This window comes from Perna viridis, chromosome 9 (genome assembly GCF_037379345.1).
Source record: "Perna viridis isolate PV_CMFRI_1.1 ecotype Kerala chromosome 9, ASM3737934v1, whole genome shotgun sequence".
In the NCBI taxonomy this organism is placed as follows: domain Eukaryota; kingdom Metazoa; phylum Mollusca; class Bivalvia; order Mytilida; family Mytilidae; genus Perna; species Perna viridis.
Genome location: NC_142453.1, coordinates 26,327,655 through 26,355,318, shown reverse-complemented (window position 1 = coordinate 26,355,318; position 27,664 = coordinate 26,327,655). Strand labels below are relative to the sequence as shown.

Below are 27,664 nucleotides of genomic sequence, written 5' to 3'. Positions count from 1 at the left end.
TGAACACTTTATATTGGTAAGTTCAAAACGTGAAGTTTCTCAGATTGTAGATTCGGGTGATGAATCCATATAAAATTTCTTTGATATGCTAACCTTGGGACGTAGTTCTTATATATATTGTAATGTAAAAATATGATATTTTCAACCAGCTAAAGAAAAACCTACAAACTTTTTTTTTCTCTTTAGGTCTTTCTAAACGCCTTTTTTCATTTAACAGAACAAATATGGTTACGATAAGTTGTTACCTTCGGTCAAATGTAAGCGCGTTGTTGAACTATTACACACAAATTAACACATTTTGTTTAAATCTTTATATTCGTCTTTTATACTTCGCATATCATCGGTATTTAGTATAACTATAAAGAACCATGCCGTCAATCGGAACTACTCGGACATTTCCGCTACACTAAAAATAACCCCGATGCTGAAAGGAAAATGTTAGCACTAGAAATAAAGAACAACAACTCTTCCAAGAATTTTGGCGCGAAGCGAGAAGTATGAAAAAAGTAATGTTAAAAAATTCAGCCAGTTGAACTATAGTTTTGGTATCAGATTGGTCAAATTCCGGACAGATTGATCCGCCTAGTCCCTCTGAAGTTTTTTTCTTTTGTGTGACTAGAAAGGCTGAAGTGTTCCGATTGCCACCCCGTGTGTAAATATAAATGAGTGCACCATACCCATAAAATATATTTTATACCTTTCATTTTAACAAAGTTTATAATCGGTCAAGTAGACCAAGCTTGTACAAATGTATTAAACTGACACACTGAAAGGATAAATAGGATGTGAATGCATGTTCAAAATCGGTTTCATAACGTCCCGAGTTTTTAATTCATTGTTTCAATTAGCAATCGACACCGTTCATGCTACTTTGTATACAAAATCAGTCAAAATAGAAACATCGTTTACAATTTTATAAGTCATGCTACGTTTCCGAACGAAAACAGTAACAAATCATTGATTTCACGAATTATTTTACAGCATACTAAATAGTTATGTAAACGTAATACCAAGACATTCGATGTTCATACAATATCTTAATTTAACCTGTACTGCAAAATACTGTGAAAGAATTATTGTTCGTGGGATACCAATTTTCGTGGATTTCATTGTAAATGGTATGTTAGATTTGTCAAATCCACGATTTCATAGTTTGTAAAATTCAAATTTACTCAGAAAATGTCAAGTAATTATTATGAAATTTCAGGACGGATGTTCAAATTAAATTTTGTGACAAACGGTTCTCATTGTGCAGGTGGATACATCGTAACGATTTACAAATTAATGAAGACGACCATAAAATCTCTGTAGTGATGACTTCAATCTTGTACAACAATACCATTTTTTAGAAGCTGTATGGTAAGAATTCTAGCACGATACACAAGGTCTGCGTAGTTATGGCAAGCTCTGGTATAACGTATGAGTTGTGATATGGAAACTCCATGCAAATGTGATAAAGTGATGTTGCCAATACGGACAATACAGAATGAAACGACATAGCGTTTGTCGTATTGTTTAGTCAATAGTTTTCCTTTTCCATCGATCTCTATGTGTATGTCAACATATGAGGTTGTCTTCACAGTGTCGGTAGTATCTTTTATCTCAAGTTATAAATGGTAGCTGCGATGTATACTACAATAAGTGTTTCTCTGTTAATTCAACTCCAAGTATGTCAATGGGAGCTTATTAAAAGTATAAAACAAAAAGAATAAAGGAAGCATTTGTATCATGACAAGTTGAGGTAGCCTTGTACATTGTAACTTGTTAATGTACGAAAAAGTCGACAATAATACTTTCAATGGTTATGATCAAACATTTTCCACAATACATAGCACTTCTTATATAGGTATTAGTGGCGTATAATACATCTGTTTTTGTAGATACACATGTTTTATAATAGATACATACACTGTTTTGTGTCTTTAGAAAGTAGAAAATATCGTTATATAGGGGACATTGTTACATCTCATAAGTGTGTTACTGAAAAAAGTGTTTACTGACAATTATCAAATCATATCGTTGCGTTTTTTTCTGTCATTCATTCCCTGTCCAAAATGAAGCGATTGTTCGAATAATTATTTTATTTTTTTTCGAATAATTATTTTACTCTTGGCTTTCCCGGGTAGCTGTTCTACAACCTCCACGTTCTGTGTCGATAGGCTAATCTCAAATGCAAAGCAGCGATAGTTCTAATCCAGATATTTTCATAATTTGAACAGAATTTTAGCACGGCTATTTGAAAAAAAGAAATAAGAAATAAAATAGAACTTTGCAAAGACGGTGGCATAGTAATTTTGATCTTGCAATTTTTTACGAAATGGTGTCAGTCTATGGTATGGTGTTATTGCTTTGTTCATCATCTGTATGAGTGTCTATGTGACAATTTGTATCACTTAAACTATATAACAGCTTATCAACTGATAATAAGTTGTAGATAAATGAAAAGTTCATATACATGTGAGTAAGGGCAGGTTTGATGTAAACGATTGTGGCGCAAGTTTGAATAATTTTACTGACGGTTTCGATCTGGAGTTCGCTACATGGAATTTCGACTTGATAATATAGAAACTGAAAAAGGCCAACTAATAGTTTTAGTTCAATTGTGCAGGATGTCAGTGAATTTTGTGTTCCTTCATCTAGGTATTTCATGTAAACTGACCACGAACCTAGATATCACAGTAACTGGCGCACTACTATGGTGCCAATTGTATTTTAATGTGATACTTTAAAGATACATTGATCGTCATTTGTAATCAGAACGGTGAATTTAAATTAAAAGAGTATAATAATAGTAATTTGCAACAAGAAACTTGTGTTAAAACACGTTTAAAAACGACCCTGGTTCTTTGCTTTTATCTTATCCCTATTTTTGTAATTTGACGATTGTTTGAAGCGTAAACATTTAAACAATCGATATAAATTGATTCAGTACAAGAATACTTTGATTTAATATATAATTTATTGATGTAGGGATACTAATCGTGCCTTGTTTGCTCGATATCTGTTATGTTTTTTCTCGACCTTCCTTTGTTTCGATGAATATGAATAATAACTTTGCATGTGTACATTTATATCATTGTACACCGTACTTATTCTCTGCTATTTCCTCGTGTATGGCTCTTTGGCAAGACACATCTGGCCAGCTTTCAATCCTTTTACCTATTTCTCTCTCTTTGCTTAATTTTTTACGGTTATTAGTGGTATATTAAATGCAGCCAGGAAATTGGCAGTTTGGTAAGAAACCAGTCCCGTGTCGGTGCAGGATAAAATATTATATTATACACACACACACACACACAAAATTAAATAAAAAAAAAAAAAAATAAATAAATAAATAAATAAATAAATAAATTCCTAGACAACATAAGCAAGATTAAGCGAGTTCGACAGTATTCAGACACGCGCAGGTGCTTCCAAATTTAACCAAATTATAACTTTACGCAAAAGAACATTTCGAGAACCCACTCTTCCGATACAAACAATTATAAATTATCGCTCGTCTAACTTGTTTTTTTTTCATATTTTATTCTTTGATACATGGCTGGTCATTTATTTTCATTTGGAGGATGGGAGGAAATTTTTTTTCGACACACCTCACAAAATATAAGATACTTCTTTGGAGTGTGAACAAGTGTTCAGGATGTCGAAGATTTCATTTAGCAAAGTCAAATGGTAGGAAGCGGACCTGAGAGAAGGCACATATCCAAATGACAAATACGTGACATACAACATTAGTTAGTGTTGTATTTTCATCCCTGGATTTTCTTCAGTGCTTGCTGGTTGACAAAAACAAAGTAACAAAGGAGAGTATCTCAGATATATATCTGGAACAGGGCTGTCTTGGTAAAAGATTGAAGTCTTCTCTACAGAATTTTTATGGTCGTCATCATGGACTCGTGGATCGTTACTGTGTATCAATCAGTGCCATGAAAATCGATTTTATATATGTTGAACATGAACATATTTTTTCTTATATAGGTTTACTTTATTTCTAAAGTTATAAACGAGTTTTCCGCGATTTCATTTTCTTCATACATGTGTTATGTCTTTTTAGACATATATAAATATTAATGTACATCATTTATAATTTTAACTTATGCGACGAACAAAAGCTTTCTAGTTTAATTTCCTAACCAGACTCAATTTTGTGTTTACAACTCGGATTAATTACAACGTAACCCTCCATCCACATATGATCTGCATTCCCCTAGCCCTATTACTGGCAATTTTTTCTCTGCGTCTTTTGCCGGTCGAAATTGAATTTATGTGAGGGCAATTTCTGAGGGTACAATTTAATAGTTCTCTAGCGAGTCACAATCCGAGTAAGAGAATAAGTATATATATTACCCAAGGGTGGAAATTTAAAAAAGATGGTGTTTGATTCTTTTGTCTCACTCCAGTTAAATATTAGTACCGAAATAACCAGAATAAGACAGCTGATCATGACATATCATTGTAGCCAGTAATACCTCATGACCAGATGTAACTATACGTAACTTCAACATAGTCATTGCATATGAGCTAATTGACATGAATCATCAATTATCGGTGATTCGTTCACTAACTCTTTTTTTAATTGAGCAGTTCACTAACGACACTGCTGGTGAACCTTGTTCAAATTTGCAGTTTCTCTACGAGTCCGGGTTGTTCATTTATTAGCAAAAATGTAGCTCAATCTGGTATTTTGCATTGCTTTACTCTGTTGCTACTTAGACACCAGTACTGAAAGCACAAATCAGTTGTTTGCCCAAAATGGATAACAGTGCACAGGACATAATTAACGTTAGTGTCACGCCTCCGTGATCAAATAAGGTGCAAAATGTACTATATTTACGTGTTGTTCCAACTGCAAAATTGAATAAATTAATATCTTTCACTACAACTGCACTGTCAATTAGCCATGTGTCAATGGTAATACAATTCTTGTCCGTTTTCGGTTTTGATCTGTTCCGATTCCACCTTCTTTTCAAAACTATAAATGATTTATATCTTATTATTTCGATTCCATGCGAACGTAAACGGTGGCACTTTGATCGCACAGCCCCTTCAAGTAATAACTGATCAAACATTTTCTACGTTTATGTTCAACTAAAAATATACAGACGATCAAACGTTAACGGTTCATGGAAATAATAGTGTATCCAAGACATTTAAAAGTTCAGGGCAAAAGAAGAAAATAATGAAAGTTTTAAGGCGGAAACATCAATTGAAAATGTACTAAAATTATTTTTTAAAACGTGAGAGCAACTGATAGTAAACGTGCAATGTTGACGTATTCAAGTGTCTCTTGACTTGACTGGAAGATCACACCGGGTCATCACGAATACTTGTACTGGTAAACAACGCCCTTCTTTAGTAGAACTCTCGATCTGTGAAATATAATTGGTTGCTGCTAGGCCATTTACCTTGTTATTTCTAATCATCACATGGAACGCTACGCATCATATAGTAGTATGAAGATTTCATGTCCTGTTTTATTAAGGCAAAAAAAGATATGAACTATTTCTAGCAACAATAAGAACGTACTTTCTGAATTAAATTTACATTGGAAGTAAAAAACAAAGATGGAACGAATCTATTCGGCATGTAACTAAGATTACATTCTAGTCTGTATAAAATAGTGGCACTGTCAATAACAGAGGTGATCAATGGAAAAGATAAATCCATCGAGCAAACGATGCTCTTATGATCAATAAATGCTATATCTTCATATTACAAAAGTCCTTTCTGTATTCGGATCTGTATTTTTCAGAAAACCATACATTAATCTCCCATTAATTAACTAGACCTAATCAAGAATGACGAATCTAAAAATTGTTATTTTCTATTTTGGACTGAAAATTCCTCACAGACCATTTTTGCGAAATTCGGCGAATCAAGATACAGCAACTGTTCAACTTTGATATGCAATTGTCCCCGTGCAGGTCCGGGTGTTAAAATAATAGGCCCGCAGCAGCGCTAAGCTTGTCGTAAAAGGCGACTAAATAGTGCTCAGAAACCTAGCCAGGGGCTAGGCGCTCTGCCCACAGAGCAACTGGGATGTGTGCTCCAGGTGGTGGAATGTGGTACCCCTGGCGTGTTACATGCTGGGGTTGTCAGGCTATAATACGGAAAACCTGACTGCAAACCATAGTGGTGCACCGTGTTGGGAAAGATGTCACGTTCCTCGCACGTTAAAGAGCCCTGCTGTGGTATTCAATAGGAGTAGGCGCCCGCCACAGGAGGCTAAATTACCCGACCTTACCCATTCTTCCCTTTTTCTAGTGGCAATCAAAATTTTATGACCCTATTAACCTTGTGTTCCATCCCTTTTTTTTTCATTTCATCATCATTTCATGTTCATTTTATCATCCATTTCATGTTCATTGTCTGGATATAGCTGAAATATTGCTGCTCGGACGTTAAACCCCACCAATCAATCAATCAATCAATTCAGATGCAATTGGGTTCAATTTCGGTGTTAATTGCATACTTACAATTTTTATTAAAGTACTATTTAGCCGTCTGTTAGTGATATAAAATTTGTACAGTAAATGTATTTATTGAAGAAATTTGATCATAGCTAAATCATACATATTGAGTAAAAGTTAAATTTTAGTCATAGTTATTATATGTTTATTTCTCATCTATGCGATAAAAGCACAGCTAAATTAAACTTTCAATTTGAGTGATTGCGGATATAAAATGGATACAAATGTAGTTGCTGGTAAAGATTCCTCATACCTTGTAAAAAGTTATTCCCAATCATCTTCCAAATATACCGAAAAAGTTGTATTCAAAATGCTGGAATTTGTCTAGTGTGGTGGACACGTTTTCAACAAACGGTCGTCATTCCAATGGGAACAAAGTTTGCTCCTCTACTTGCTGACCTATTACTTCAATCTTATGAGGCTGACTTTATAGCTGACCTGATCTAAAATATGAATGTCATTTGACTTGATCATTTAATCTCCGTTTTCGCTTTATAAATGACGTATTATCGTTAAACAATCCTATTTTCGCGCATTTTATACATCGCATCTACCCCAAATTGCTTAAAATCAGCCTCATATCTTGATTTGAGATCGATGGTGAAGGAAAACTATTGACTATACGACAAAATCGATGACATGTCAACTTCCCTTTCATATGTGGCAACATCCCTTCAGCACCAACGTATGTAGTTTTCATATCACAACTCATACGTTTTGCCAGCGATTGCAGTTACTACGCATCTCTCTGGACTTCTAACAGTTAGGCTACTGAAACAGGGTTATGTTGCGTCAAGATTGAAGTCATCACTGCAGATGTTTTATAGTCGTCATAATCATGATCTCGTGGGTCGTTACGGTTTATCTATCTACACAATGAGAACTAATTTGTTCAACGTGTCATAATCTTCTTTCATCTACCTGGACTTGACTTTTTATTAATTACTCGGTGGGTGTTTTGTGAAGAGGAGAGTATGCTTACCCTACCGGTGCACAAGGACCATGCATTTGTTTTTCGTGGAATCCGAGTTGCTCATTTATTTCTGTCAGTTGTATGTATCATTTTGGTTATATTACGTTCTTTTTTGTGTGTGTCTAATTTAAAGGAGTAATGAAGAAAACGAAGGTTATAGCGGTAATTAAAAGAAAGTAATCCAGGGACAAAGACCAGACATGGAAAACAGACATTCACAACAAAGAACATACAGTAACTAAAATCATGCATACAAAGTAACAAAAGCAAATGTGGAACTCGGACTCCACTAAAAACTGGGAGCATAGACCAGGTGCACCGGTACGGTAAGCGTCCTATGCTTTTCTACAAACACCCGCCGAGTTGCTCATTAAAAGTCAAGTTCGGGGTAGACGAAAGAGGAAAGAAAAACTATGACACGTTAAACAAATCAGTTTTCATGGCGCAGATGGATACACCGTAACGATCTACGAGTTCAGGATGACGGCCATAAAACTTTTGTAGTGATGAATTCAATCTTGAAAGAAAAACTATGATCCGTTGAACAAATCAGTTTTCATGGCGCAGATGGATACACCGTAACGATCCACGAGTTCATGATGACGTAGTGCTTGGTAAAGAGTCTCATATTTTGTAAAAAAAACAAAAACATTTCAATCATTTTTTGAAATAAAACGAAACTTGTGCTCCGCTTCTCAATGACATATTCCTTTACTTTTATGCATAGCTGATCTCATCCAACAGAAGTGAATTCGTGTAGCCAGATCCTTTGATCTCAATGCAGCTCTAAAGCTGACGTGTTTTCTTTAAATAATCTTAGTTTTGAGGATTGTACGCACAGCGTTGACTCGAAAATATTAAAATAAAAATATTGCAGTCACTATAAGATTGGCTTCATATGATGACCTACTCTCAAAAACTCATGCAAAGCTACACGACAAACGCGATGACTTCTAATGTTGTATTGTAAATTTTCCTTTCATCTCTCGAATTCTATATTCAGCATATTAAAAACTCTTTATTTATATCAGAGCTTGTCGAACTACTACGGGAAGCTTAAAAAACACTCATGCATTAAAATTTGCACTACTTAAAAATGGAGCCATACATTCAAACATAGCGAAGTCTCAAGTTATAGCGCAGCACATATTTTGTTAGATTCCTTGATCTATGGAAGAGTGAATCGAAAATTATTTTTCGAAATATTTGCGGTGTGTCTTTATGTTAATTTCCCGGAGATTCATGGTGTGATTTTGTATCAATTATTACTAAGCACTTTGAAGTAAAAACCGATCAATCTAAAAAATAATTATTTCATAGCTGGGATTCTTTTAAACACGTATAAGCATTCCTTTTTCATAATTTATGATTGAAGTACAAAGGAATAATTCCAACATATGTTTCCATATGTTTTAAAACATATAGAAACATATGGTTTTGGATCGAAATTGAAATATATATAGTTTTGTTTCTTTAAAAAAAGTTTTTTTTCGAAGACAATATAAAAACTATACTCTTTAAATTCAGTAAGGGTTATGGAAGATATATATTTCTCCATATGATTTATGTTTATTTGTTGTTTTATCAATTTTAATTGATTTAATTGTGTTTAATTTTGTTTTCATGGTGGTTCTAAACATATGAAAAGCATATGAGAAATGTATATGTTCCATGTGTTTTCAAAGATATGAAACATATATATGTTGCAATTTTTGGTATACAACAAAATGCGTTCTACATATATATTTGTTGATTTAATTGTAATTAACGCTTTAAATTGTGTTATAACGAGAATAGGTATGATGAATATGTCAAAGAGACAACAACCCGACTTGAATGAAAATGCATCAGGTCAACCATTGGTCTTCGATGAACGATGAGTTAACTTTTACAACAAGGGTCAGGCTGCGCCTGGCACCAACATGTCATTACACACAAGTACAACAAATATACTCAAGTAACATAAAATTAAATTGAAGATGAAAACAAAGAAAACATACAGAGGCCAGAAATTCCTGATGTGGGAGAGGCGCAAAAATGGATATAAAGTAACTCAATATAAATTACACAAATGTACAAACTAAGGACTAATAGCAGTTAACTGGCATACCATCTCCAGACCAGTTTAAACCTACAAAAAGAGTAATCAAGGGAACCAGGGTTATAGCAGTAATCAAAAGAATGTAATCCAGGGACAAAGACCAGACATGGAAAACAGACATACACAACAAAGAACATAAAGTAACTAATAGCATACATACAAAGTAACAAAAGTAAATGAGCAACTCGGACTCCACTAAAAACTGGGAGCATGGACCAGGTGCACCGGCAGGGTAAGCGTCCTCTGCTTTTCTAGAAACACCCGCCGAGATGCTCATAAAAAGTCAAGTCCGGTACATGTCCTCATTAATGTTATGTCCTCATTGTATGAAAATCAATCACAATTCTTGCCATGCGGGTTTAAGAAGCACGGTACATCATAATTCATACAATAAGGTCACATACCATGTCATGCCAAAAAACTGCGCTTATATAGAGTGTTTTAATTTCTATGTAAAGACCCTATGATAGAATCAATGTTAATACCAAAATTACTATCCTTAACGATTGGACAACAACATCATAACTTTATGCCTTACGAATGAGCCTATCTAACTGTTAAGTTAATTTATTGTTTGAGTTATCGAGCTTTCCCTGCTTTGTGTAGATTATTACCATAAAACAAATGGTGAGAGATACCCTTTAAAATTACATCTGTATTTGGATTGAGTTCCTTGTATCTGTTTAAAAATTCTGTGAGGATTTTTACAAGCTTGTGATATCGAAATATAATTGACTCGGTTATATGTATATAAAGATTCCTGTCGTTAAAATCCGAACTATTGCTACGAATACGAGCAAATCGAACCAATTGAGATATACACACCATATGATGGTGACAAAGGAACTTCATCATCTAAAAACAGGTAGTTGACAAAAGGAATAACAAAATCATCCCTTTTATCGTAAATTTCAGTATTAAGTTTAGTTGATACAAATTGTGAATGGTTTAATATGTAAAAACTAGAGCAATACTTCAAACAAGTCTTTAAGAGATACATCCAATTTTCATCAGGTTATATTTTGGCTTTTTAATCATCACCGGTATGTTTACACCGCAGTGGATGAAGAAGGTTAAGCGCGCTGTAAAATATAAATTTAATCCACCATTTTGTTTGGAATGCTTTTGCCAAATCAGATCCATTGTGGTACCAGCTGCTCCGGTAGTGGAACATCTACTTTGCAAAATTTGTTTCGGACTTTACTTGATTAAAGATCGGATTAGCGTTCGCTAAGTTTTTTGTTACCCTTATTGACATGAAAAGGCCTTCCTCTTCCTTGATCAAGCTGCACAGACTTGGCAAGTGGGAGTTTTATATTTGATGTAGTTTAAGTCGAGTTTAAATCGTAGAACCACTTGATGAAAGTATTTAGACAGATTAAGGCTATTTGTTATAATTAAAACTTATGATTTTTCAACTTTTATACTTCCATTCCCAAATCTCAGTTAACATTCCGACTCAAATACATTATACATAATTGTTACTCCAAACAAAACATTACACCTAGATACAAGTGTGTATATTTGGTAGAGATTCCTCATACTTTGTAAGCAAACAATTCTAAATCTTCTTCAAAATAAACCGAGGAATATGTTTTCAAACTTATTGATTGACAACATACTTGTCCAGTATGGTGGATGTGTTTTTCTGCAAGCGATCGGTATTCCAATGGGAACACATTGGGCTACTCTACTCGCTGGCCTATTCTTTCCCTCTTATGGGGCTGACTTTATAGCTGACCTGATCTGATCCAAAAAGAAACATTGTTTAGCTAGATTGTTTAATTCCAGTTTCCGCTATGTAAAAGATATACTATCGTGAAAGAATCTAAGTTTCGGATATTTTAAATATCGCGTTTACCCAAAAGATCTAGGGATAAAGGATACTACATACACTATGAAGTCAGCCTCATATCTTTAATAATACTTCGGGATCGATGGTAAAGAAAAACTATACACTAAACTTTACGAAAAACACAATTTTTCATTTCGTATTTTCAACTTTCCTTTTATATGTGGCAATATCACTTCAAAACCTGCGTGATGTAATTTCATATCAAAACTAATACGTTATGACAGGGGTTGCAGTAACTATGCTGCCTTTTTCTAACCTCCCAGTATTTCTAACAATTAGTCGTCTTTCTGGAGCAGAAGTATTTTGCTACAAGTTTGAAATCATCAGAAGTATTATGATTGTCATCCATCATTAACTCGTGGATTGTTACAGTGTATCAATCTGCACCATGAAAACTGATTTATCCAACGTGTTATAATTTTCCTTTCCTTTTTTGTCTACTTGATCTTTTTATGAGCAACTTGAGTTTCTAAAAAGCAGAGGACGCTTACTCTACCGGTGCACCTGGTCCAAGCTCCCAGTTTTTGGTGGACTCATGTACTTTTTATACTTGGTATGTATCATTTTGGTTATTTTATGTTCTATGTTGTGCGAGTCTGTTTCCCATGCCTGATCTTTGTCCCTAGATTACATTATTTAGATTTCCGCTCGAATCTGGGACTCTGATTACTTTGGGAAACAGACTCTGCATAACGGTCATGATTCAGCCATGGTGACGACCATTAAACCCTTCTAATATTAACAATGTTTTGTATTTTACAGGTTGGCTTTTTTACTGATGTACTACAGAAAATTTTTCTGTTAACAGTTTTACTATGTTTCAGGTGTTTGTTTTTACGGCAAAACTACTGATAGGGTTTTGAACATCATATCAAATAGGTAAGATGATTCTATTGTAAAACCCCGAGGTAAGATATTTATCGTTACAAAAAATGCACTAATTTAATAAGTAATCTTTTCCATTTAAATCAAAAGAAGCTAAGTAGTTGTGTCAATCAGTTAATTGAATGTGAAGAAATCTAAATTCCCGGGAACCTTTTTCTATGTTATTTTTATGGCAACCAAAAGGTCAAAGTATTTTTCCTTCATTAATTTTTTCAATACACCAGTACATGTATATTCAAATCACTTGTCAATACATCAATTTTGTACCAACCATTTATCTGAACACTGTACTTCAATCGATTATCAGTACAAAATTATATCCCGATTAATGCATGATACACCCCGTTGTATATTACAAACAACCAACCAACCAAACAAACAAACACTTTATTTATCCTCAGACACCGAGGTGTACAAGAGGTCAATCAGTTTTGTTACATACATCTAACAATAGCAACTAAGGTAAGGTAAGGTGACATAATAGTATTTGGTAGTTAATGAATGAATTTGTGTATATATCCCAAGCTTACTACACCACGTGACTTCATTCAAAGACTTCTGCACGTGCATGTGAACGGATTAAAATTGGTTCAAATGTGTAAGTACATTACTATATACATGATTAGAAATTAAAATGCATATTCTTTAATTATTCTACATAGATGCAAGAATTTTGATAATGTTTTTGATGAAATATGAAAGATTGCGATATACACGAACATTACAATACGTTAGTAGCCCATTCAGTTTGCTCACATTTGGATTACGAGTATAATATTGTGGAATAAATTTGTTTCTATCTTCCACAACTTCGGGATAGTTAAAAACAAATAGGTAATGATATTCATTTCCCAAAATGTTACAAAATTTGCATATTCGCCGGTGTATCGTTATACTAGCCCACTCCCAGTCTCAACAGTAACTTTTACATTAGAGCATCTAAATTTTGCCATATAAATACGATCAGCCGTGTTCAGCTTAATCAAATACGACTCTAACTTAAATTCAGTCTTACAAGATCCATAAAACTTTCTCCGTGAAGAATTACCTAGTTGTGAGAACCAATCCTGAATAAATTGATTAACCAATTTTTGTTTTACAACTGATTTTAACATATTTTTCTTAACATTCAACGGTCATTCCATATAAAACTCGACCCAGTTCCATCAAATATGGATTTAAAAAAATAATCCATTGAAATGAATAAATATTATTTATTTGTAGCTTTAACATAAGATTGTATATAATACTTGACAGTCTATTATTTCCTTCTAAAAGAGAATTCCAAGAACTAACCATTCTCAGTTTAATAATAATTTCCATGGGAAAACGTTCAAGTTCTCCATACACCAAGGTACACATTAGATTATTTAAGACGGTACTTGCAGTCCAACCATAGCCATCGGTTGTCATGTCGCAGTAAATATCTGGTCCACTGTCATGAAAAACGGTGTACACATCACTTTTGCTACTCTTTCTCTTCAAGTTCTCCATACACCATGTACCTTGGTGTATTATTTCGTATCTTTAATATCTTTTTGCAAAATTGTAAGTGAATCTTCTCAACATTTTTTTTATGTTTTCAAAACCCCAACCCTCGCTAGAATAAGTGAGAATGGGACTGATAAGAGCATCGAATAATTTTAACTGTAAATCCACTGGAAGAGATAAATTTTGCAATTTTCTATACAAGGCATACACAGCCTTGGTAGCTTGATCAGTTAACTTCTTTTTTGCTGCACAAAAATTTCCGTTAAAATTAAGTAACACACCCAGATAAGAATAATGCATTTTTCATACCTTCTACTGATTCACACATAATAACAGTATCGTCACCATACAAAATGATAAATAGTTTAATTAACATTCCCAACTGATCTTAACACATATTAAATATACCTTCAAACATTAATTTAATGTAACACCTCGATAACATGACGGATCAGATGTAGACTCCTTGTTCTTAAAAATAGGGATAATAATACATTCACCCCAACTCTCCGGTATCAACCTTGAATCTAAAACCAAATTAAATAAAGAAACATAAATGGACATCATATCGTCAATTGAATATTTAATATACTCATTTAGCACTTCATCTGTTCCATTTGACTTCCCCTTCTTCAAACATTTTACCGCTTTTTTAATTTCAAATTCAGTAATCGGAGAATTGAGTATCTCACCCATTTCTGAAGTGATATCATTTACATTAATATCAATATCAACACTCTCATCCTCATGTACATTTTGGTTTCATTTCTTAAAATGTTCAGTCAAGACCTTCAAATCAATATTGTTATGGTTATTTTTTATTTGTTTTCAGACAATTGTTAAGTATCTTCCAAAATTCTTTACTGTTTAATTTTGCAGTTTTCCGAATGTTTGTCTCAATTGAAAGTCATTGTATGCCTTGCTTGTGACTTTTTTATACAGTTTACTGCACCGAATTATACTCAGCCGATTGGCTAACTCTTGTGTTCGTTATATCGTTTCCTAGCCTTGTTGAACTTTTTTCTATGATCATAACATTGAGTATTATACCATGGCTTTGAATCGGGCTTGAATCTATTTTTTCAGGGTTTATTTTTATTGAATACTTGTTGTTTAGTTGATTGAAACACTCCACAAATCTTACCAATGACATTATCCATGTCATTTTGATCAATGTAATCGATCATGTGTAAATTATCAGTATCTTTTAAAATATCTGTCAACTCAATTTGTTTACCGTGTAAACATTGGGTGAACTCGACCTGTTTTTGTCTCTCCACTTGACTGGTTTTGTAACGGGTGGGTTATTATATTTTTGATTCACCCTACGTGAATTAATGCGAAGAGAAATGTGTATTGAGTTATGTACATTGGACAATACAGGGTCAAAATCATCAATATCAAAATGACAAACATAAGGAAATAAACTGGAAGATAGCAATAAATAATCAATTACACTTAAATTTTTACATGTTTTCTTGCCGATTCCTCGGTCAAGACCTCTCCTAGAATTAGCAATAAACATATTTAGCCTCTTACAATAATTGATAACTCTTTGTAAAGGAATATTTTAGGCCAGTAAGTTTTTGTAATCCTCCATATAATTGAGGATATCACCATTCTGATCTAAATCAAAGATTTGTAATAAAGTATCATCTGGTATTATATAATCACTCAGTGTACCTGTCTTAGCATTAAAATCTTCTACAAGTGCACAATGCATATTTGGACTTTTTCTAATTAAGGTTGTCATTTCGTGTTCAATATCATCAAATGCTTCCTCATTTGCATATTTGGAACCCTCAGGTGGAATATAAACACAACCCCCCTCCCTGATCTAAAATTGTTACCCACCGAACAAATACACTCTCCGTATCAACAAATGAAAGTAGATTTTGAAGACATTTTTTGTAAATTATTGCTATTCCACCTGATTTTTTTACAAAATTATTGCTATTTTTTGTCACATATACATAATCAACTGGAAGCTCAATTCCATCAAAATTATCAAGTTTTGTCTTTACAAATATATATATCAAATACTTGTCCACACACCGCATTGTGTTCCAGTTATTTGTCAATACAATATAACGTCCCAAAGTCCTGTCTCCTCAACCCTTTATGTTCCAGTTACTTGTCAATACATTCCATCGTGTTGCAATCAGTTTTCAAAATACTGTTATACCTCTTAAATCACGAATTATTTATGTCTATATCCTATGATTTCAGTTTTTGTTGTTTTTGACACAGCAGTACTTCTGCTTAATAACTGTTTTGTCTTGTTTTTGTTCGTTTATCCTTTTGACAAATTCAGCGGGAAGGGTTAGAGATTGTTCAGACCTGAAGAGAAAGAGTAGCAAAAGTGATGTGTACACCGTTTTTCATGACAGTGGACCAGATGTTTACTGTGACATGACAACCGATGGCGGTGGTTGGACTGCAAGTACCGTCTTAAATCATCTAGTATGTTTGGGTTAGTAAACTGCTGAACATCAAAACAGTTATGCATGATTCAAATTTGAAATAGAAAGCCAGTTACATGTTTATCATTAAAACATATTTGGTGTGTTTTGATTTTCTTCATATCACATTAACAAGTTTACACACTGTTTTTAATAATAAACTTGTTTCGAAATCTGTTTTTGTAATTTGAAATTTCAATTTTTGAAATCCCACGGCTAAACACCAAATGTATTGTCTTGGTGACATCGGCCAATTTGGAATATATATTATCGTACAATTATATTATCTTTTTTTTTTCTTCTTTTTCAACGTTTACGTGTTATATCATAACTTGTTAGCTTCAACATCGAAAAAAAAGTTAAACCTGAGATAAAGGTAAATCGTTCCTTACTAATGGATTAATGCATGTTAAAAGTTTACATTTTTCAATATATTTACAGGTTTTAGTCAGGCGTGTGGATGGTTCAGAAAACTTCGTTCGTAAATGGGCTGCATACTAGAACGGATTTGGAAATTTACAGAAAGAATTCTGGCTTGGTTAGTTTACTTTTCCTAATTGATTTTTCTTTCTTTTTTTTGGAAACTCCAGTAGAAGTTAGTTGATGGATTTGTTTGGAAAAAAGTTTAAATTTATTCAGTTGACCAACTGAAATTATAGATGTAATGCAACATTTGGAAGCGATAGTATGAAGTTCTTGACATGTTGATATTAATTATTAGCCAATGTTACTGGCACACATTTTTTTTTAAAGAATGAAGCAGATCGTCTATGGAATACTATTTAAGCGATACACTTTTGTAAACATTGACACTATTTTCAAATAAGTACATGTTGATGATAAGAGTTTCTTGCTTTAAATATGAATTCATAATATTGTTAATAAATTTCATTTTCAATTGAAGGAAACAAGTATATCCATCGATTAACATCATCAAGAAGTTTCCAAATGAGAGTTGATTTGGAAAATTTCAAAGCAGGAAAAGCATTCGCCAAATATTCAACTTTTAGCGTCGGAAATTCTTCTTCTGAATATAAACTTTCAGTCTCGGGTTACTCTGGGAATGCAAGTATGGAATTTAGAATTATTAAGTTTGATTTTCACTCAATGCCTTTGTTTATAACAAACATTGAGCATTTAAATCATACACTATTTTATTCACTTCATTATTTGCTTATAATTGTCATTAGGTTTGCAATATTCGAATTCGTTGAATTGATATGTTTGTTTAATTGTGTTTGTTCGGTCATATCATATATTTTGGTAACTTCAAATATTTTCAGGAAAAAGTGTCCTAACAAGGTAAAACCTGTTCCATAGGGTTGTTTGTCCTGCTTGCTTGATCAGTGTCTATCACTTGTTTAGACATTTTAGATTAGCTTTATAATATAAACAAAATCTGACCACATAGGTTTCTATATGTTTCATTATTCAACTCTATCGTATCGTATCGTAAAACTTTGTCTAACTCAACATATATCAAAGGTATTTCAAAACACAAATTAGGATTGGTTTATAGCATATTTTAAATTTTAGGTGATAGTATGTCATATCATAATGGACAGAAATTCTCTATCGCTGATAGGGACAATGATGTATACTCACGTTACAATTGTGCATCAATGAGTGGTTGTGAGGACAGTGGTTGGTGGTATAGAAGTTGTGATTATTCATCGTCGACGTTTCATTATGCCAAAGAAGGCAATGGAAGAAAGGGCGAATAACTTTTATAGTGGAAAAAGTGGTCAGGATCTGGATTTTCAATCAAGATGGCAACTATGATGGTTCGATCATAAATAATAAAAAATGAATACATTTATATCATATCCGTCAATATACATTACGCTTTAAATATTTACTTTGTGGGAAACATGCACATTTTCCTCACCTATATATACAAAAATCGGGTAATCTATAATTTACAACATTTAAATGTCTCAGAGGTCAAACACATTTATCATAAAACAATAGCAATTGTAACTATTTATATTAAAAGTGACTAACCATCACGTGTCTCATACTTGAGGTCCTTACGAGCATGTATAACGTACTAAATTTAATTTTTTATTGAGTAAAAGCGACCATGTTTTTTTCCATTGATAAAAAATCTCAACGTTTAATAACTGAGAAACGATCTTACTATTTTACTTTGGTCTTTGTCACAAAATGGCTTAACCTGACCGATTTGGAGATTTTTTTTTCTTTTAAGAAATGTCGGCCATAATTGTCTTGTTAAAACAAATCTTCATTAGTTCCAAATAGGATGTCAAAAGAAACATTTCGTTCTAGGTGGTCAAGTAGTATCAGCGGAAAGTGCTAACATTAAAGATACAAAAAAGTCTTAAAAGTGCAACATCTCCAATATGTCTTCAGAGTACACCACAAACATTTAACTACATATATACATCCCATCATACTTAACACTGATATGATATGACATACTTTTACTTGTGTCAGCATTTGGCTAAGCCTAAATATTTAGAAGATAAATGCAAAAAAAAAGAAAGAAAATGCTGTCTGACTCCAATGTATAAATTATATTCACAACGACCATATTTGTCTACTGATCAAAATTCTCCACACCAGTTCGAGACAAAATATCTTTAAAAAATAGTCATTGCATATTTCTTTTTAATTGATCTAGTGGTGTCGGAGGCAAAGAGTTTCAAAAAATTGTAAATGACGACGTACGACAACGACATACACCAAGTGATGGCAATAGCTCCTATGACCCTTTGGGTCAGGTGACCTAAAGACGAACATGGCCAATATAAACTCTTCTAACGTTCGTCATCAGTAAAGCAGAAACTATCGTCGAATTGAAAGTTAGAATGGTTTAAAATACGTGATATTTAATATCTTTAGCCATAAATAAAAAAAACATCGTACATGCAAATCTTCAATCTTAATGGCAAATTTAATTACTTTTTATGTAAATGTTTAGAAACTACGAAATGTTTTTTTTTTAGTATTGAACAAATAAGTGTTGAATAAAGCGTACAAGCAATAATTTGTTACACTGCACTATTCATACTAGATAAAAAAGCGTAACATCATTTAAGCATCGCCTAATCTGATATGGCAAAATCAACATTAACTTTAAAAAGACTTAAACATGTTTAGTAAATGTTCACAATTTTAACTAAAAGCAATTCAAATAACAACATTTTGATTTTTTATATTTTAATTTGAGAATATACTAAACAAAAAATTCAATCTGAACCTGAAATTATGTTTCCAAAGCCATGAACACAAGAACAAAACAAAACAAACATAAAGAAAAAAAAGAAATTAAAGCAAAACCAACAAAAAAAAAAAACAAAAAACAAAACAAGAACTAAGAACTAAAACTACAATGCAATATATGATACTGATACTGTTTTTCCTCATGTGTGCTGGTTTTATTATTATTCTTGTTAACAGTAAACCAATGAAAGATCGTTACAAGAGACTTAAGCCATAAACAAAACAATGAGAATTGTAAATACATGTACAAACTGTTTTACATTAGCCTACAGCGAAAGCCACAGTTCAAATTTAATGAAATGATATACAATGTCAACGTTTCACATTATTTTGTATAAGATCATGAATCCTTTAGCTGTAGCACTAGAATCAGACATGAAATGGAGCATCAGCTCGGTGTTATTGAGATCTATCACATGTCCTTGGTTCCAAACGTGTCCGTACCTATTTTTTATAATAAATTATTGTAATAAAAAATAAAAAAACTTGCACATTTTTACATAATGTATCATATAATACTATAATACGAATTACAATCTCAATCATTTGAAGCTTCAACTCTTTATATGTTACATTGATAACATAACATAAAGCAAAATCAGAAGATCTAAGTGAAAATATTGATAGTTCTTTGCTAGTTTGCACAACTTTAAAATTAAAAAAAATGTTAAATATGTCTTTACATGTCATCCCATTTGAAATGCAAAATAACTAATATATGCATAGTTAGGGGTTATCAAGCCATAATATAGAGAATGCTCGGACGGGTAGCCTTCTGTTTATTTATAGAGTAAATGTAAGATACTTTTAAAATATAAAAATATGATTACAATAACTTAACATCCATTAAGATGCATCATTTACCTTTACTCATGATTAATTCAAACATCTAACCCATTCAATGAACATCCAAATATGATAATGATTGTAGAACAATTTTTACATGAAATGAAGAATCATTGCTTTAAGTCAAATAAATGATTTTCGTCATTTAGAAAAAGACACACGCTTTTAAGCGTGTTTATTGCATGAAGATAAAAAGTTTTATAAAAAGGAAACGCATCGATTTCTTTATGTTTTGTTACGGTAAAATTGTCGGATAATCTTTATAGGAACTCGGGAATCCCAATCTACAAAGATACTAGTCACTTGACCTACATGCACCCATACAACTATAACCAGCATCGTTAAAATCTCCGATTTGTACTTGGATATTGAAAAAGATTTGCTAAGAGTTAAACTAACAAGAGTTAGGATAGCTTTTTACAGAAATACTAATGAAGAGGTATCGGCATGAAGCCGAGAATGGAAAGGACAGTAAAACATTAAATCTGATATTTAAAAAGTTTGTTTTTAGTATTGGTGGTTGTGTCATTAGACATATAAATATAAGAGCTAGATAAAGATCGTTGATTAGATAAGATGGTGAACACATTACATCTACTGGGAATAATATTTTCAAACAAAATCCAAAATACACAAGAGGACTTCAAATTGATAGAAGGGCCACTGGTCTTTCTATCATTGGAGTGCGGAGCTGCATGGGAAGTACAAATGTATTAAATTAGGGGGAAAAGCCTGTCTGCGTGGCGGTGATCAGATTCTCTGAACATTTAGCGGGGTATGACAAAATGATCACAAGACATGCATCACAAATTGTGTGTCGTGTTATATCATGTTTATGCTTTTGTAATACCACAGAGGTTGTTATGGTCTTCTCTGTTTAACAGATCGACCGGTGATGAATTGCCACCAATTCAGATCCTTCGTATTGAAATCCTTCTCTTTAAAACCAAAACGTTAAATACCTACTAGCGAACGGATTCTCTCTTGATTGTACATGTGTGGTATTGATACTTATTATTTGGAAACCGGGAGGATATTCACTCCTCTTGATACAGTAGAGCAACAAACTTGTTATATAAACACTTAATCGGCGTTTCGTTTAATCATCTTGCCATATCCTGTCCACGCAAACATTTATTTTTCGACGCTGTGGCCATTTAAGCAAGTGTCGACATTGTATTTTTTTTTCAGATTGGTCTTTTATTAAGAAATTGTTATCGTTTTGTATTACCGTTTTCTATCCTCAACCTTGTCCTATTGAAAATAATAGCATTAATAATATCAAACTTTGCCAACACTGATTAGTTTACAAGCACAATATAAAAAATACTGAAAATAGGCCAAAGCCCTCTATTAAGACAACAATTACCTTTGCCCAGCCTTATCTGTTCCATATATTCTGACATCTAAATGATCACAATATCGCTGAGATTCAGTTGGTATACATGTTCTCTCTAACTGGAAATCTATAAATGTCAAACGTATACGGGACCCTACTTCACCCTAGAAATTTTAACATTATATGATTGTAACATGTTAAATGAACTCAAAATAATGTTCAAAATTCATTATTACACAAAAAATGTGGAAAATTATATGTAACTTATGTTTTTTTCGTATTGCTAACAGTGGATTTCAACAAGAGAAAAATAAACATCGAATTTAGGTTTTATCTGTAGATGTGGAGAAAGGAGAGACAAAATAAGGGGGAAAAGAATGTAACGGTAAACAGGGGAAAGAAAAAATAATAGTGTTTTCATTGGTTTAGTGGGCAAATCGGTTAGCACGTAATGTATAGTTTGTAAATCAGTCAGTGAGAGTAAATAAACTTAAATAAAAGAGTTTTCTTTTCGAGATATTAAAGAAGGTTCGTACCTTGATAAACCAGTAGCAATCTTCGTTGTTAGGGTAGTTGTTTGGGTAATTTGGAGAGGCAATATATCCAACTCGACTAGTTAATAATCCGCCACAATCTACAACATCAAAATGAAATACAGTTTACAAATATACCAAATTTTCCAGTTTTGAATTGAAAGATTGAAAGATCTTGATCTTGAAAGATCAGAAAGGTCAATATTCGAAAAAAGCAAGAAACAAATATTATTCAGTCTACGAAGTATCTACATTCAATTCGTGTTTTAATTAGATTCGTGCATCTATTGTATCGATGTACTTTATTGTTAGTTTTGTTGTGTTGTTTATTTACGGAATAAAAATCACAGGTAGATTGTATTGAAAGTTCATTGCGTTATTTAACTTTCTTTCAATTGCATTAATGTAGCTATTGGAATGACTTGAAGAATTGATATGAGCGGTACTTGATATTAAACTCATAGTAATCTTATCATGAATGGCTGGACATCGCCACCATTGCAGTACTTCAGTAAATTCAGATGATTGGAAAATATTGGAATATTATCTGAACAATATACAGTGAGAGAAATGTTATACTTTTCAGGGAAAGTATAATTGCTTTTGTGGTACTATATTCGTGGTTTTCACGGGCATGGCAAACCACGAAATTTGTTTCTCAACTGAAACAAAATGTCCTATCTATTTGTATCGGGTGTATAATGGATTTGTCAAATTCTCAAGTTAAAGAATCTACGGACTTATTATTTTGTCCAAACCAAGAAAATTGATACGCCCGAATTAAATTCTTTATAGTATCATTGTCCCGTGGTGAATATTAAATATAATGTATTAAATATCTCAGAAACTAAAACATATATTTTATTTCTTACCAGAGTTTAAATTCTTAACTTTGTCACATCTTGGGCCGATGAAGCCATCAGGGCATATACACTGACACTGTGGTCCGACATAAGCTGGTTCTTTACATTGAGGAGGATTTTTACAGTGTCCTGAAGCACAATATCAAAGTTATGATTTACGATGTTATTAATGTATACTTTCTAACTAGTGTATTTTGTACTGTAAAATTGATGACAGACTAAATAATTATCAAATTAAAAATAACATATATTCATGTTCTAATAAGACATACTTTGTATTAACAAAGAATTGTCAAGCAAAATCTTGTCATATTTATTTGATGTGGTTGTTTCTTGCTGTGGTATTGATATCCGTCTTCCATAATTATTATTATACAAGTGTATCAAAACAATGTCAACGCATATGTTATATGTATATATCTAAATAAAATTAATGCAATGCACTTCATCTTACTGTTGCATTCATAAATCATATTGACAGACTTGGTATCTAGAAAGCTTGGTTTAGTATCCTGACCAATCCATAGTTGTTGTAGCGGGTCTGTCGTTGTAATGGTAAGCGCATGTCCATTGATAGCGAATGTCTTAAAGAAAAATGTTTAGAAAAAAGGTTTAAACGTTCCGTTTTTCTATAAAATACCGACAAAAACGTTTCTTCAACTTTTCACCAAAACATCATCATATGCGTATAGTGGGCAAGACATCATTTTCATTTTTCATTTGGCAAAAACATTAAAGCAGACAGAGGAATCAATGCCAACTTAATACCATGTCGTATGTCTGATCTAATATAAAATACAGTGAAACTTGTAAGAACGTTACCCTAGATGGTCACTAAAACTGTTCAAACCAGACATTTTTTAAGTCCCATTCGTATAAATTTAAATACGATTTTAAACCGTGCTCACAACAATCTTAATCTACATTACTAATTTTGTTTAGATTCGACAGTTTTTATCATCTTATATTACATTGTTGAGAAAGCGGCACATTAACATTTTAACAAAAGAATTGACTTCCCGTTGGTGATGCAAATTGAACCTTCATTAACATGTAATAAACCTTACATGAGCACTGTAATGCATGACAGAGGACAAGTCATACGGAAGAATAACACCAGCCTTTGTTTTGAAAATATTAAAGTTATTGGCAAGTACTCCATTGTTGTAATCTTTTATTTCATGTGGGTGAATAGTGATGAAGTTGTCGCGATCTGGTCTGCTATGTTCGTGGCCAAATCCAATAGCATGTCCTAACTCATGAAGAATAGTTTCAAACTGAAACATAAATTTGATTCACTTGTTCAGTAAAAAGTTTATTTGCTTAAAATATATTTATGTTTAAAGCTCACAATAACATGACGTCACAACTTCGATGTCTTATCCTTTCTTTATATGTACAGTCTTCCATAATGTTTAATATCATGACCAAATATAGGTTATATCCTTATGTATAGTCTATGATATACTGTGATTCTGAATACAATTGAGACATGACATTTTGAAGGTTTTTTACTGTTCTGGATCTGGCATGTCAGTTAGCTGCTACTAGTCCTTAGTTTGTACATTTGTGTTATGTATATTTAGTTTCTTTATATAGTTGTAACAAAAGACTCAGACCTTTTTCAACTGTTTATTTTTGTGCGTTTAATTATGTAATATTTTACCTAACAGTAGTGGATTTTAAAGGAGGAGGGATGTGATCACGATAAAGTACTTTAACCCCGCCGAACTTTGCGCCGTTTCCAAGTCAGGAATTTCTGTATGTCTTGTTTCGTTTTTATTCTGTCCGATTAGTTTATCCTTTATGTTACTTGAGTATATGGGCTAACTCTTTCACTCTACCTGTGTATGTTGATGTTTTGGACCCAATTGCAGTCTGCAGCCTGCCCTGTGGTATGCAGATTTACTCGTTGTTCATTTAAGACAATAGGATGGCCTTGGGTTGACATTTTTATTACGGTGGAATTATTGTCTTTTTGTACTATACACCATACCTGTTTTCGTTATATACATGAAACGAATAATCATTCTCTTGGATTCAATGTATCAACTGGTTCCAATGTTGCGAATCGCAACGTTTGTACACCCTTCTTTAAAATTGTTGAAAATATTTAAAGAACATGAGCAGAATAAAACTTGATATGATTTTCGAATTCTGCGTAATGATGCTTATATTGACTTACCCTGCACGTAGATGACAATTGAACGAGTTGCCCTTTTTGATATCGTCCCAGGTATGATGAACAGCTGAAAGAATGATTAAGTTCTGAACTGCATTGCTGCATTATGTGCGTATTATGATCGAGTTAATTTAGTGCCTGGGGTATCAAGTATTTCTTATAATTTGGTATTGGTCATTGCGAAAGCATGGTGAAACTGAATAGACTTTTAATCATGATAAAACACTAAAAACTGAATAAAAAGATTTTGACTATAACAATTACCAATGATTCGATAATTCATGTGCATTCTTAATTAGATCTGATAAGAAGTAGCAATGGCAGATCCGTGTCCAGTACAATATTTCTTGAATTGAAGTAGTCGTCTTATACTTTAGTTATATCTTGAAAGCAACAGACACCCGAATAAGTGCTGACCTTAAAACAGATGGATGATTACAGACACAGACAACTCAATATCATGATAAATATTATGTGAAACAAACCCTTTCTCCCCTATTGTTATATTGAGAGATGCGTTGTGTCCAAGGATATGTTGAAGTTTTACGGAGACGATGTCCATTGGTCTGAAGCGAAGACAAGTATTTGTTTGCCACATTATCATTGCCTTTAAAACCAATTCTTGCTGTTGCCCTGAAAATGACACGTCAACTAGTCAATATAAGCTTCACTTAAAGTTTGCAGTGTAAACCCTTCGAAAAAGTCATCATCGAAGCAAAAACAAACAAACAAAACAAAAAACAAATACAAAACAAAAACAAAAAAACAAAAAAATACATATGCAAAACAACAAATTAGATAAAAGAAACAAAGGCAAGACAAATAGAAGAAATCGATAATGGTAATTGAAAGGGTCAAGATATTTTCATTCTGCTGTAGTAAAAATCTCAATGTCGCAAATACAACAAATAATTCGTGTCTAATATGGTTCATTTGCTTATTTGTATCAAATTTATGCGTGGTTGGCGGTTTCTTTACCAGGTTTTTACATATTCATTTATTAAAAAAACAATTTAATATATATCAAAACTAAAAATGGTTAAACGTGATTATAAAACTATTAGCGATTTTCATCTCGTTAGATTCCCTACCAAATAATATTGTGACCTTCAAATGTGAGACAACCATTTGCGATATCTGACGCAGTTGTTTGTCAAATGACTTCGATTAATAAATAATAAAATGAATGTTGCTTATGCTTTTTATACAACGATCTGATAAGTTTCATGCCAAACGATAAATATTCGTATTAGAACATGTAGACAGACACACTTACTGTACAAACGAGGGTCTATCTCGTAGGGTATTACTCCATATGGCCAAAAATCAGTATCATCAGGAGTTGCCATCCGACGTGTTCTCTTTAATGTTGTAAAGTCTATGTCTTTTTGTCGCTCAATAGCCATAAGCTGCTTTGGTGTTAGTTTCATATCGAGTTGGTCGTAAAAACTAGTATGAAAACTGTCTATAAACAATGTCCTTGAGTGGTTCGTCTAAAGAAATATTAAAATATATAACAAATATTTAATTCGATGAAAAAACGTCGTCCATTAAGCAATAAACAGAGAAATAAACTGTTTATACACCTCCACAACAGAGAATTCACGAGAATTATTTGTTTTTAAAAAATCAACGAATAACACAATTGATTTAATACTACTACTTCTACTACTACTACTACTACTACTACTAATAATAATAATAATAAATATAGTAATGATCATAATTATGATAATTTGTTAGTTTGTTGAATTAGTTAAATTTACTGGTAATCAACGAATATGTTCGGCATTTGCGTCAGAACAATGTAGAACATTGATAAGATAGTTTATTGACCATATGCTAATTGTTCCCAATAATCTCATTGTGCCTTCTCGAATGTGTTGTACATATAACAGTTACATTACTATTACTTTAAACGTAAGCGTGCTGTCTTAAGTTATAACGACAATCGAATCAATACGACTTAAAAAGAGAACTTATATTTATTTCATAACCATAATATGAGTCAAGTTAAACTAACACACTGCAGCATTACAAAATAGAATTCAATCCCACTATTTACTTTGCCAGCCATGTTATATTGGTTTAATAACCTTGTTTAATCTAATACATTTGTCACCGACCGAAATGTTTTTGGGCCGAATTATCCGCCATTCGTAAGGAAATTTGTGTCAGACTAACGATGTCATTTTCGCACTTTGGCAACAATCAATAACAGTATATAAAAATGGAATAGTCTTAGGTTATGTTTAAGCTTCTGAATAGCGGATATTGTTCCATTTTTTTGCACATAAGTATAAGAAGCCCGATTTGATTAAAATAGAACACTTACGCTCATTTCTCAGTGTTCTTGCATTAGCCTAACTGCATACAAAAATAGATAGTAATAGGTTAAATCTATCCAAGGAACTAATC

The 27,664-nt window shown here is 32.7% G+C and overlaps 2 protein-coding genes and 1 pseudogene across 2 annotated transcripts; 1 reads left to right on the top strand and 2 right to left on the bottom strand.

Moving 5' to 3' along the window:
• Window positions 1-16,028: 16,028 nt before the first annotated feature.
• Window positions 16,029-18,018, top strand: LOC148607535 (fibrinogen-like protein A; annotated as a pseudogene).
• A 1,305-nt stretch (window positions 18,019-19,323) lies between these two features.
• LOC148607534 (protein SpAN-like) lies at window positions 19,324-24,357 on the bottom strand. The gene is made up of 6 exons (XM_088546217.1): window positions 24,132-24,357; window positions 23,519-23,648; window positions 23,074-23,193; window positions 22,205-22,302; window positions 21,699-21,832; window positions 19,324-19,927 (listed from the first exon to the last, which is right to left on the bottom strand). The coding sequence occupies exons 1-6, from the start codon at window positions 24,348-24,350 to the stop codon at window positions 19,804-19,806; spliced, it is 825 nt and encodes a 274-aa protein (XP_088402343.1). The 5' UTR covers window positions 24,351-24,357; the 3' UTR covers window positions 19,324-19,803.
• Window positions 24,358-24,873: 516 nt separating this feature from the next.
• LOC148607533 (blastula protease 10-like) lies at window positions 24,874-26,865 on the bottom strand. The gene is made up of 4 exons (XM_088543540.1): window positions 26,523-26,865; window positions 25,732-25,879; window positions 25,250-25,313; window positions 24,874-24,954 (listed from the first exon to the last, which is right to left on the bottom strand). The coding sequence occupies exons 1-4, from the start codon at window positions 26,674-26,676 to the stop codon at window positions 24,874-24,876; spliced, it is 447 nt and encodes a 148-aa protein (XP_088399666.1). The 5' UTR covers window positions 26,677-26,865.
• Between the last annotated feature and the right edge of the window lie 799 nt (window positions 26,866-27,664).